Source organism: Neolamprologus brichardi, chromosome 14, assembly GCF_056152115.1.
Source record: "Neolamprologus brichardi isolate AB-2024 chromosome 14, ASM5615211v1, whole genome shotgun sequence".
Classification (NCBI taxonomy): Eukaryota; Metazoa; Chordata; class Actinopteri; order Cichliformes; family Cichlidae; genus Neolamprologus; species Neolamprologus brichardi.
Window position 1 is genome coordinate 10,360,181 of NC_142117.1, and position 13,207 is coordinate 10,373,387.

Here is a 13,207-nt window from a genome sequence, read left to right on the forward strand (position 1 = left end):
CTGAAAATTTCACAGTATTTCCTGCATCAATGTATGCCAAGGTGACCTGTGGAAATAGGGCAGAAAGAAAAATTCATTGTTTTTTATTATCATTCCAGCACACGTATTCACTTGAGGTGAAACAAATATTTGCACTCACACAGCAGTTAAAGTAGGTAATATATGCAAAAACAAGAATCATATTCACAGTGTAGTGTGAATAAGATAACAAAAAAATAAATAAATAAAATGAAAGTATGACTGGTGACTAATGCCTCATAAGTCATGACAAACCATTACAGTAAATAAAGCTGATTCAGAGATAAAAAGTTAAATAGCTGCTTTCCACTTGGTACAACCAAGACCCAGATTTTACATATCTCATTACTACTAAACAACTTAAAAAAAATAAAGGCATTCTTTTATTTAATAATATTTTTACCTGCAAGATGACTTTCCGGTGCAGCTCAAGAGTTTTTCAAAGCAGATGACACAAAGAGCTCTACCTGACAGAATAAAGAATGTGAAAGGGAGTGCCTGTTTGAGGAGATCATGAGTGGTAGGTTACATGAGGACAGCCCACAGACGGGTTACTGAGCACAGCAAAAAATAAACAGAAGCATGGAAAATGACAGCGGTATGTCAACATTCCCATTGTGTGGATGTTGTAATTACTGATACACCCTAAACAAGTACGTAGCCCACGGAGAAACCTGCTCATCCTGTCATCTTTAGTAACTAGTTGTGAACGCTAAAGGGCACAGCAGAGAACTTTCTGGAGGTAAAATAAACAGAAGAATGTGTTGTTTTTAATTCAGTGTGTTTTGCACCATATCAAATTATTACATCTTTCAGCATTACCATAGCGGGATAGCATAGCGTGATTACTCTTTATCCGTTCGTCGTTCGGCTTTAGACTAAAGGTTTGGATAATAAATAGTGCTCACTATTTTGTCACACTGAATTAGTCTTCAGATGAGCTTTTAGCTCAAAATGTAACCAGGACAATGTGTTACTTTGTCTTCTTTCCGTATCAACTTTTTCTCCCTGCCTCGCCCATTATAGGACCTAAAAACCAAAATAGTGACTCACCAATGCGGATGTGTTAAATATTTAACTCCTTCGGTGAGTAGCAAATAACGACGTCTTATTACATCCAGTGAGAGTATTATAAATATACATTGTTGTTATATTACACGTGTGAACAAAGACAGAGTCCACAAATGAGATGGAAATATTATAATGTGGTCCAGTCAGCAGAAGTTTAGAATGTTGTTGCGCTTTTCTTTCAGACAACACGGTACGGGTGCCGACTGACTCAGAAAGCCAACAGGATAAAGTTTTCTTTATCCTGCAGTTTTTCACCATCTGACTGCGCAGTCCAGCACAAGTTTTGCTATATTAACAAACTATTGCACATCAAGTGATTTCAATGCTGACTCCCAACTCTGTACGTAATTAATGTTGGATAATATTGCTGAATATTTTAGAAAAAAATAAACCTAGACTGTAAATACATAATCATAATCTGGCCTCACACAGGTCCCAAGAGGGTATGCTTATGGGGGGTCCTCAAAATATTTGTAAGGACAAACAGCAGACCATGTTGAGATATGCCAAGTATTCAGCTAATGGCTCTTTGGGAATCACCGTATTGATGCAGCTACAATATAACAGTATTTCAGAATGAAATTAAGTCTTTCACTTTTTTTCTCTCTCTTAATGGAAAAAGATAAATTGGATTATTATTGAAGCTGTTTCAGATATCAGTGTAGTGAAACTAAAGACAAAAGTTCTTTTATTATAAAGTCTGACCTCTTTATTGCAACCCAACATAATGCAAACATGAAAATACAGCAGCAGAGCAAATGAGAGATTCAATATTATGCTTATTCACATAAAGAAAATCCACATTTCTAATAATATAAGTGTCCTTATAAAAATCCTGTGTCCTCATAAAAGACTACTATTTTTTAAGGAAAGGGTTGCAGTGAACGTATTCAGTAGAGCACAGTGTAAGGCAAGTTTATTGCGTTGTATGCTATAGTAGTGCAATGCCTTGCTATGATTTCAGCCCTGTACAAAACAAAGTCAAAGATCCACTCTTGATATCATCGAATGTCTAGTGTACCTGGCAGTAAGTGAAAGCCTACTGTACCTACCCCGTACAGGTACATCAGGGAAAAATAATTCAAACTGAATTCAATACCTATCACCTCACCACATCATTTGTTTCTCTATTCAGATACTCTAACAAATGTTGTTAAAACAGAACACCAAACACCAAATCAGTTCACCGTGTTGCTCATCATTCACTTCAAATTAAGATATTGGTTGAAACCATTTCCCTGCACACTGCAGTGGTCTGAGGTTTAGTTATACTGGGTCATGGGGTGATCGTTCCAGGAAGGCAGCTGGGAGAGCTTCCCTTTAGTGGCCGTTTCTATTGGCCATCCCCAGGCCTTAAAGAAGCCAGTCAGGTCCATCCCCACAGTCTGGGAGAAAGTCTCAGCATACAGATTCATTTTTCCTTTCTTGTCCTTGGGGAAGTCCTTCATGTGATGATACGCAGTAAACACTTTCTTAAAGGCATCCCAGCCAAACCTTTCCTGGAGCTGCAGATGAGGAGACAAAAATCATAATGCTGATAATCATGTTATGTCTAATAAAATGTTCATGTCAGGCTTATTTCTGTTTGTTAAGATGCTGTTTTAATTCTGTCTCCACACTTTCTTGATAGTGACTTCATTTAAAAGATATCATCTTACAGTTTCTGGAACTCGCCTTGTTTCACACTCTGCTTTCAGTTTTACATGCAATCATTTTTTTTCCAGTGAAAGCAGGTCAGTCCAGTGTGGACAAAGGACAGTTTCTCTACAGAGCAGAATTCTCTTACCTGCATATATGTTTCCAGAGCCACCCACATGCTCCAGCTCTCAAGTTTCCTGCCTCCTGCGATGTAATCCTTGGTTCGACTTTGTCGTTTTGCTGCAGTCATAGCTCCATGAGCCTGCATTGAACAGTATGGAATGAGGTGACTGTTAAGCATTGTACTCTAAAGAAAAACAGTGTTAAGTCTTCTGTCCTCATAGGATATCAAAAAAAGAGTTATGCTTTCTAAAACTGATTGATATGAAAAGCATCACAATTCAACAAAAGCTTTTCTGGCCATTGGTCTGAAAGACGCATGTGATTTACTCCACCTTCTCCCTCTTGATGCCCAGCACCTCTTCATGCACATACACTGACCACAGGTTGCATGTACACTCTGTGGTGTGTGGTGGGAACTCCCAGCAGCCTCTCTGTTGGTTGTGTCCCAACTCGTGGATGGGGCCCCACATGCCTTTACCTTTTTTAACGTCAACCAGGTTAGCAGCTGAGTTTTTTTGTACCATGATAGGATAACCTGCATGCATAAAACCTGAACAGAAAAAGGAGAAATGAACAGTAGTATAGTGATGATTCTTATGTAAAAACAAACAAACAAGCAAAAGTATGACATGATTATGGTTTTTCAATGCAACTGTCCAGGGTCTGCTCAGCCTTTCGCCGTGTGACAGCTGGGATAGACTCCAGTGGATGGTTGCATCCACTGGAGTCCTCAGGGATGCCCTCAGGGATTTCAAACAGAACCAAAAGTAGAAGGAAAAAATAAGCATTGAGAATAAGCATTTAGAGCTCTAAAGCCTGAGCTTTCAGCTTACAGGGCGTACACACGCTTACTTCATTTTCTCAAACTTGATAGACAGGTAAAGCCAGCATTGTAATTGTATATATGCACTATTTTGCCAAAGGTATTTGCACGTCTGCCTTCACACCCATATGAACTTGAGTGACATCCCATTCTGAATGAGTGCTTTGCATTGTGCTTGGTGATGAAAAAAGCATATACCTGGATCAGGTGACCCTGAATCCTCCCTTAGTTATGCTGCAATAGTTTTAGGTTGCTGGGAGATTCCCATGATGCCTTAAATATTTCTCCTCCAGTCACTCTTTTCACTCACTATATGTTAACAGACCTCTCTACATTGAATCCTACTTGTTATCAGTCGCTGGCTCTCTTTCACAGCATGTTTTTTTATCCTGCTTTTTTTTTTTTTTTATCACAACAACTGGTCACAGCCAATGTGCTTGTTTATAGGGGGGTCATATGATTGTTGGGTTTTTCTCTGTATGTATTATTGTAGGGTCTAGCTTACAATATAAAGCGCCTTGAGGTGACTGTTGTTGTGATTTGGCGCTGCATAAATAAGATTGAATTGAATTGAATTGAAAAATTTAATTTGGATTGGTGACTGAATACTTTCTGTTTGCTAGTTCTATTCCAGAGAACTGGTCCATGCATACCCTGCCTGTCACCCAGGATTACTTGAGACTCTATATATGATAAGAAAATAATAGTTAGGTGTGTACTGTACAACATGAGGCAAAATGCACTTACCGTGAGAAATCTGCACATCTGCCACAAAGCGCTCCTTGCGGGGAAATTTGTGTGGTTTGGCAGCCAGATCTGCAATGGCCCTCATGATTTCATCCCACAGAGCAGCCACCTTGTCGGGGCGCTCCAGACCCCGAACAGCATCTGACGGTACGGTGAGGATGATGTTTTCAAACTCCAACTCTGCCCAGGGTGAAGGAGCCGTGCGCAGCAACGACCACTCAGCTGCAGTTGTTACACCTGAATAGAAGGAAGGAGTGGATCTATTAAATTGCTTTGGATTATTACCTGGGAGATGCTGCCCTCAGCCCTTCAAATTATAGACTGTTTAAAAAAATAGTCTATTAGACCAGTACAAACAAAGGTACACACTAGTGCAAACACATATCAAAGTTCGATCCACCGCAGACTCACCAGTCTTATAGTATGGAGCAGGTACAGCCATCTGTGCTGTGACCTCCAACCCCTTCACTTGTGTTTTAGGTGGGGCCACCAGGTAGATGAGTCCTCCCCAAAGGTTCCAAACTTGTATCATCTCTGAGGTGACAGGAAATCGCTCATGGACAGACGGTGGTCTCTTCAGCACATCGTTCTTGTGCAGAGAATCAGTTTGACATCCTATCTGAATCTGCAGAAGAAAAGGAAAATGCATTATAAGCAATAATACAAGCACAAATATAATAATATAAGCAATACCACAAAGTATGCAACACTGTAAAAAGGAATAACTAAAAATTGCAATGACTGCTCTGTGTGTAAACAACTAAATGGCCTGAATCGACTTACAGTATCTATTCACCAGAGACAAGTTTTGTGTCTGGAATTTTTCAGTTTCTGGCACCTCGCTATCTTTAGGTAACAAAGTTGCAACATTCTGAGTGAACTCAAAATCAATTGACTTCATATGCTGTACCTTCCAATTCTTTTTGACAATCTGAGGTGGTACAGCGATGTAGGTCTTCATACCAGGAGAGAGGTAGAGACCTGTACTGATCCACTTTTCCTTATCTGAAACACACAATTATAAAAGATGACAGTCAGGGAATTTTACATGTATAAAATATGCATTTAAAAAAATGTATTTAACAGTTTTCAGTGTCTACAAAGAGGTGCATGTATTAATACTGTGTGACACTGAACAACAGGCATTGCTGCATCATGCTGAACGATGCTGTACAATTTAAATTTGTACCTAAATTCAAATAACCACATTCACATTTTTGAACACAGCAGTGAGATCTGACCTGCTGTATCAACATCAACCTTGATCCGGTGGTTATAGACAACAGGCATCATTGGGTTGTCCTTGATAAGATAGGGCAGGAGGGCATCGGGATCTGGGCAAACCTTATATACCTGGGTACCCACAGCGAGGAGGAGGTGGTCTTTGGGACTCTTTGCAGGGCTTTTTTCACTCACCTTGAAAGTGAATGGTGAATGTTATTAGATATGTCCCCACATTATGACACTATCTGCAAAAAAAAGGGCAGACGAGCGACCCCTCACCAAACCCCATCCATAAAGGGCAGCTACTCACCTGTGGCAGGCCTGACCTCTTTAATAAGTCAGTGAGTGTGGCCAACACTTGCCGGTAGTGGGAGCAATCATGGGCTTTCATCTGCAAGTAGGCATTGCAGTCGTTGCCCAGCTTTTTCAGACATCCCTCCTCATGTTTGCTAAGTTTTTCACCTGCAGTCACATGGGCAGCAAAGCGGTATAGAAGGTGGCGGAAGTGGTAGCTGTCTTTAATAGCCTGGGTGGGTACGAGAGCTTTGTATGTTCCTCCTCCGATTGTTGCTCCCAACAGGCTCAATCCCATTTGATTTAAGATCTTGTTTCCTGAAAGACATTAAAACAAATCTGACTTAAAATACTCTGGTGTATTGTTGGAGATGTCACACAAATCAGATGCATTGGTCGTGCATTTTCATACCTGAGAATTCTGTAAGTGGATTTTGCCCAGCATGTGTCTGCGCCCAGTACCAGGCATGTCCTCCAATCAGCAGGCCTCCTCCCTCTGCCACAAAGTTTTTGATTTCCTCCAAATGCTCACTGATGTACGCTTTACACACAAACACGCTGAGGTTTTTCCTGAAGTTTGTCTTCTCACACTTCAGCCCAGACTTGCTGAGAATTTTGATTGCAGCATCTATATTCATGACACCTACAACCCCTCTGCGGCCTTCATCCAACCAGTGAATGGCATTTTGCCAAAATGGAGCCATGCTCTAAAAAATGGAAGGAAAGCAGGAACAAAGGCAGTCACGTGTACATGTGATGTATAAAAGATTTCTCGGAACAGCAGAAGCATTTCCTTTTTAACCATTGATGGTTAAAAGGCTCAGACTCGGGTACTCACACCATAGACATCAAAAGAAACTTAGGGTTCAGCGTATTTGCCGAATATACTTCAACATCCAAACTGAAGAAGCATGGGATCAACAGACAAACCTTTAGATTAGTAGACAACGATCTCTAACCCCTGCGTCATGCCTCATACAGAGTTAGGGTTATCACCAATGATGGCTCAGACATCAAACGGTTAGAATGTTCTTTTATATTCTCTCATCACAGGTGGCCGAAATCTACTGTAAGCATCAAAGTGCTGACAGAAATATACAATACTAAAATATATATATAGTGAAAATAACAAATGTCTAATTTACCCCGAGTCCCAGAAATCCTTCATGTGTAGCCACAATCACTCGTCCCTGTCCATAGTAGCCTCCTGCCAGGAACGCCCGTCCATCACCTGTGGTCGCAATGGGAAATGCTAGCGGTCCATGGACTAAAACCTCCGAAGCAGTTAAATTAGACGGGACCTGGAACTCTGAAACCCCCTGGAGTAAGAACTGCAAGTCGTCCTCAAAATCCTTACCCAAGCTGAAAGGTGGAAGAGTCATGATAGGAATGAGAGACACTGTTAAGAATAATTGTGTAAATTGCGTTTTCAAATGAGTTTTTGCGTGTTATCAAAACAATTAACCAACATACAAGTAATTGTATTTTTTACATTTTTGGAAGATTATCACTATGAAAATTTGAATTGCATTCATGTTGTATAATTATTACCAGTCACTATGTATAAAAACAATAAATATGAAACTTCAACATAAAATTGATTTTCTTAATGTTATTATCAACAAGTTCCTGTAAAAATACTGTACATATAGTCTATAGTAGATTGCAATTTATTTCATGTTATATTTACCTTGTGGGTTTAAAAGAACAAACATGGAATCTAAAATAGTTATAGCAATTACTCACACCACAGACATCCAGGAGGACGGGATCTGAGGGTAGACGGGCAGGTTCTCCGCCTCACCACAATGCTTAGTGAAGTAAATCCCTGCCACTCCCGACACTTTATTCCCATCAAACTGATGCAGTGTGTTCTCTTTGGGGTGATCTGCAGCCCAGCCCCACGCCTGCCCAGCTATCAGCACCCCTCCTCCAGCTTTCAGAAAGGCCACCAGCTCCACTGGGTCTGAGCCCACGCTGTAGGCATCGGTCACATAAACACCAACTCCCTGTTTGTCACTGAAGGCTCCCACAACTTCTACTTGGAAGCTGAATTTTTGGAGGTTATTAGCAACTGCACTGACACTTCTGTGCACCCCTACTGAGAGGTTATCAGAGCCATCACCTCTCAGCCAGGTCAGAGCATTTTCTACCAGAGCAGGAAAGGCTGTCAAGTAGCCCTCATGACCCAGGACCACAATCCTTCCACTGCCGTACAGAGAGGCAGCCATCAGCACCTGACCTCGGCTGTTCATTGCTAAAGGAAAGGCATGGTCTCCAATCAGCAACAGGTCACTGGGAACACAGGGTCCATGTAGGTCCAGCTCCTTCATGCCTCTCGTCAGAGACATGTAGGCTTCTTCATGTTGGCTTTTGAATGATTGGTTGGACGACATAGTGTAGAGGATTTATACTCTGAAGAATGATGAAGATCGAGGGCAAGTTGTGCCAGCAGATTCGACTTCACAGTATTTCTTGCATCAAGTAGAGATAGAGGGAAAAAAAAGAATTACGTAGTTTTATTATCATTTGAGCACATGTATTCACTTGAGGTGAAACAAACTTTTGCACTTAGGCAGCAGGTAAAGTAGGTAATATATGCAAAAACAAGAAATGTATTCACAGAATAACAAGAAGCACATTCACAGTGTACTGTGAATAACAAAAACAAATAAATAAAGTGAAAGTATGACTGGTGACTAATGCCTCATACACCATGACAAGACATTACAGCAAATTCTGAAAATAAAGCAGGTTCAGAGATGAAAAGTTAAATAACTGCTTTCCACATGATAGCACCAATACTCAGAGTTTACATATCTGGTTACTACTAAACACCTTTAAAAAGGGCATTCTTTTATTTATTTATATATATATTTTACCTGCAAGATGACTTTCCGGTGCAGCTCAATAGTTTTTGAAGGCAGGTGACACACAAGGAGCTCTACCTGATAGAATAAAGAATGTGGAATAGGGATGCACCGATAGCGATACAGGTATCGGCCTCGATACCACATTTTCTAAAGTACTCGTACTCGTTAAAAGTCCCCGATACCACGGTCTGAGACCTTTCTATGTTTGAGCGGCATGTAAGGGGTTAATCACAGGCACCGAGGGCCTGCCCCAAGGCCCCAAGTGCCCGCCCCCAGGCCCCGGCTGCAGCTCAGAGCTGAGAGAAGGGCAGGCGAGACAAGTCAGCCATGTGGAACTATTTCAAAGTGAACGAAGACGCGAAAACAAAGGCGGACTGCAAATTGTGCTCAGCGAAATTGTCCAGAGGAGGCTCAAAATGTAGCGCATTTAACACAAGTAATTTAATCAAGCACCAAAATCCCAACACGACAACGAGTACAAAGAGTTTACCCACGCTTATTTACCCATGCTTATTAGCACAGAGGAGCATAGCTGATTAGTGATGGGTCGTTCGCGAACGAAATGGCTCTTAGAGCCGACTCTTTGAAGTGAACGACGCGAGCCGGCTCCTTATTGGGAGCCGTGAGGTTTTTTTTTTTTCTTTCTCTCACCCTCTCTCTCGCCCTTTTTTCCGCTAAACTCCGCACGCGCGGCCTGTACTCTGCGCTGGGCAGAGGGGGGGAGGGGCGTTAGTTACACTTGCAGTAGCACAGGAACAGAGCCAGAGAGAAAGAGAGCGAGGGACAACAACGTCACATTAGAAAGGTATAGTAATCATCCACTATTTTCAGTTGCAGATGATAAAGGATTCAGAAATCATGCAGGCCCATATGACAGAGAATGTGCATCTTCTTCTTGTTTTAATATTTTAATTTATATTTAATTGTGTTGTGGTTTGCAGTGTTTTGTGTTGTTTCACGTTAAATTTGTTTAAAAGGAAAAAGCTGAAAATTTAAATAGTTAAAAATTTAAAATGTAAATAGTTGTTTTTTGTATTATATGATTTATTTATTACATTTTATGTGGAGTGAATAAATAAAGTATATTTATGGTGGCCCTTAGAGACAAAGCACGTAAAAACTCCAAAACACGTACAAACTCCTAAGCATGTACAAACTCCAAAACGCGTAAAAACTCCAAAACACGTAAAAACTCAGAATCACGTACAAAAGACAACAGAAGTGCTCCAGGATGCTGGGCGCAGTGTTGAGCTTTTGTTTCCTAGTGGCTACACAAGCCAGGAAGTATCAACAACCGGATTTGGTGTGTGGTAGTAACAGGTAAATTAACTTTTTTTTTTTTAATTATTTGAATAAATATGAGTGCTTGTCTATAAATACACAAACAATACACACATGCTTTCAATTGTGTAATTTAAGTGATCTGGGTAGCTCTGTTTTGGAAGTTCAGTAAACGCTAGAAATGTGTTTTGGAGTTTGTACGTGCTTTTTGGAGTTTGTATATGTTTTAGAGTTTGTACGTGCTTTGTCTCTAGGGGCCATATATAAACATATATAAATAAAACCACTTTTTTTAACATTGATAATTCCTTTTCTGCATAATTTTATATTATTGTTAATGATTAAATAATTAAAGCAACAAAACAACCTGAAGAGCCGGTTCGGAGCCGAAAGAGCCGGCTCTTTTTAGTGAGTCGAGCCGAAAGAGCCGGATCTCTAAAAAGAGCCGGAAATCCCATCACTATAGCTGATGCTTTAGCAGTGGGCCGGAAAATAGTTGGGCATTTTAAACATTCCGCCTTAGCCTACTCCCGCCTCGAGGACATTCAGGGACAGCTCAACCAGCCAATAAAGAGACTGCAGCAGGACGTACAGACGCGCTGGAACAGCACGTATTACATGCTCCAGTCCCTCATTGAGCAAAAGCGAGGACTGGGGGTGTCCGACTGTTGCCATCCTCGCCCCCTTTGAGGAACTAACTAAAAAAGTGAGCAGCTACGACGCACTAGCCTCTGATGTCATCCCAGCTGTGACTCTGCTTGTGAGACGTCTAAACAGAGAAACAGACGCGTAAATACCTCTCAGCCCCATGTAGCAGTGTGGAAAGTGAAAGGCTTTTTAGCTCAGTGTCACACATTATAGATGAAAACAGAAACAGTCTGACTGCTGATAATGCAGAAAAGCTACTTTTCTTTAAAAAAAAAAAACCTGCCACTCACTTTTTCTCTCCATTAAGTGAGTCATCTTAGACTTGATGTTAATACCTACCTCAGTTGCACTGACTGCCACAGTTCTGTTGGTGGATGTTGTTAGTTTATTCAAATATTGTGCACTAAATAGCAAAGATGTATATTAATGCCCCTTGTGTTCTCCAAAGCGGCAGAGTTTACAATAAACTGAAAACAATACTTGAGTTGCACTGTCACTGTTTAAATTTTTTTTCATAATTATTTATTCTGTAATATGTTGCATACAACATGCTTTTCATTTTAAATAAATGTTCTTAATTCCAAACCAGTCCCTTGTTGTTGTTTTTTTGTTAAATTATAGGACTAAAGCTGTTACCTGTAAATTTAAATCATGTTTTTATTAAGTACTCGGTATCGGTATCGGCGAGTACTGAAATGCTCGTACTTGTACTCGTTTCCAAAAAAGTGGTATCGGTGCATCCCTAATGTGGAAGTGAGGGCCTATTTGAGGAGTTGAGGAGATAAGATCATGAGTGGTAGGTTTACGATGAGGACAGCCCACAGACGGGCTACTGAGAACAGCAAAAGAATAAACAGAAGCATGGGAAATGACAGCGGTATCAACATTATCAATGTGTCAACCCAGATAGCAAGGAGACATTGAACAGATGTTGATTTTCCATCTGAACCATCAGAATCGTCAGGCTTGAAATGTCAACACAAAACCAATGTTGAAACAACATTGAAATACTGATGAAACCTGACACTGACATTGAAATAACATTGATTCACTGTTGTTCTGTCATCGTTGATTGTTGATCTATTTATAGTTGACAAGGTGACAACAATCACGTTGAAAAACCATTGATTTATGGTTGAGCGGGAAATTAAAGCTGTTACCACTTGAACTATTCCATAGCCCCCCCTCTCACAGTGGTACATCCCGTCAGGTAACCATTGTCTTGTACAGTAGAGCGGGACATTAGATTTACTCTCAGCGGAATTGACCGGAGAAGGCATCAGTTCATGCACTGCACTGGCCTGCACCACGATTAATATAAGGTAAGAATGAATGACTTTTGTTCTATTCGTTATTTCCACGGTTGCATTTGAATAACAGTAAAAAACAAACAAACTTGTTAATGTAAAGTTTCGGACAAAATGTGGGAGCCCGAAATTGTGTCTATGGTATGATCACTGATACACAGTAGCGGTTTTTTGATACGGGCGACACGGACGGTTGCCCGGGGCGGCATCGTGGTGGGGCATCGGCAAAAAAAAAATAAAAAATTGCTCGTACTCATGCTGCCCCGACATCAGCCAGCGCATATTGGGAATGGCATAGGCACCGATCGGTTTTCTATCGCCCATTTGCTGGGAGTAAGGGCGCCCTCCGTTTGCGAGGTGCGCCTGCTTCTCTGGCCGGCTGGAGCGGCATCTAATAACCAACTCGCAAAATAAAAACAAAACAACAAACACGAAAACACCAGACATTATAATACAGACTTATAATTTGCACCAATGTTTTGATTTGTTTTTCGAAATTCTACACGCGAAAAGTGAGCGCGAGAGCCCTCGGTGCGCCTGCTTGCTGCTGAAGTCAAAGTAAACTTTATTGTAATCTCTGCTACATACAGTCCAGTATATAGAGAGAGGAGAGTAAATAGTTGTGAATGATGAAAAGCACAACACAGAACTTTCTGGAGGTAAAATAAACAGCAGAATATGGTGTTTTTTATTCTCTGGGTTTTGCATTATATCGAAGTATTATCTTTCAGCTTGACCATAGAATAGCGTGATTACACTTCGTCGTTCCGCTTTAGACTTAAGGTTTGCATAATAAATAGTGATCACTTGTTCGTCACACTAAATTAGTCTTTAGATGAGCTTTTAGCTGAAAGTGTAACCAGAACAATGTGTTACTTTGTCTTATTTCCGTATTATCTTTTTCTCCCGTCTCGCCCATTAAAGGACCTGAAAAGGAAAATAGTGACTCACCAATACTGATGTGTTAAATATTTAACTCCTTCAATGAACAACAAATGACAACGTCTTATTCCATCTAGGGAGAGTAATACGAACATGTATTGTTGTTATATTACACGTGTCAACAACGAGAGAGTGGAAACATTATGTTGTGGTTCAGTCAGCGGCATCTAGAATGTTGTTGCGCTTTTCTTTCTGATAACACGGTACCAGTGCCGAAT

The 13,207-nt window shown here is 40.7% G+C and overlaps 1 protein-coding gene and 1 long non-coding RNA gene across 3 annotated transcripts; both read right to left on the reverse strand.

Annotated features, from left to right (window-relative positions):
• Window positions 1-6: 6 nt before the first annotated feature.
• Window positions 7-1,261, reverse strand: LOC148098812 (uncharacterized). The gene is made up of 3 exons (XR_015719970.1): window positions 1,072-1,261; window positions 422-485; window positions 7-46 (listed from the first exon to the last, which is right to left on the reverse strand). It is a non-coding gene; the product is annotated as an uncharacterized LOC148098812 (long non-coding RNA).
• Window positions 1,262-1,794: 533 nt separating this feature from the next.
• LOC102780245 (TRPM8 channel-associated factor homolog) lies at window positions 1,795-13,142 on the reverse strand. Of its 2 annotated transcripts, none has more exons than XM_087850793.1 (12): window positions 12,999-13,142; window positions 7,685-8,412; window positions 7,084-7,300; window positions 6,351-6,645; window positions 5,955-6,256; window positions 5,662-5,836; window positions 5,331-5,425; window positions 4,832-5,045; window positions 4,421-4,657; window positions 3,183-3,400; window positions 2,876-2,989; window positions 1,795-2,594 (listed from the first exon to the last, which is right to left on the reverse strand). In XM_087850793.1, exons 2-12 carry the CDS (start codon window positions 8,332-8,334, stop codon window positions 2,352-2,354), a joined length of 2,760 nt encoding a protein of 919 aa, XP_087706919.1. In that variant the 5' UTR covers window positions 8,335-8,412; window positions 12,999-13,142; the 3' UTR covers window positions 1,795-2,351. The 2 variants fall into 2 exon arrangements, with proteins under 2 accessions (XP_087706919.1, XP_087706918.1); XM_087850792.1 differs by lacking the exon at window positions 12,999-13,142 and adding an exon at window positions 8,821-9,004.
• Window positions 13,143-13,207: the final 65 nt, after the last annotated feature.

What these genes read in the sequence shown, in the direction of transcription:
- LOC102780245 (XM_087850793.1), bottom strand. Translation starts at nt 8,334, where the DNA reads ATGTCGTCCAACCAATCATTCAAAAGCCAACATGAAGAAGCCTACATG. An exon ending in AGATGTGCAGATTTCTCACG is followed by an intron (nt 3,401 to 4,420) that starts GTAAGTGCATTT and finishes TTTTCTGTTCAG; the next exon opens with GTTTTATGCATGCAGGTTAT. An exon ending in CTCTGGAAACATATATGCAG is followed by an intron (nt 2,595 to 2,875) that starts GTAAGAGAATTC and finishes CCTCATCTGCAG; the next exon opens with CTCCAGGAAAGGTTTGGCTG.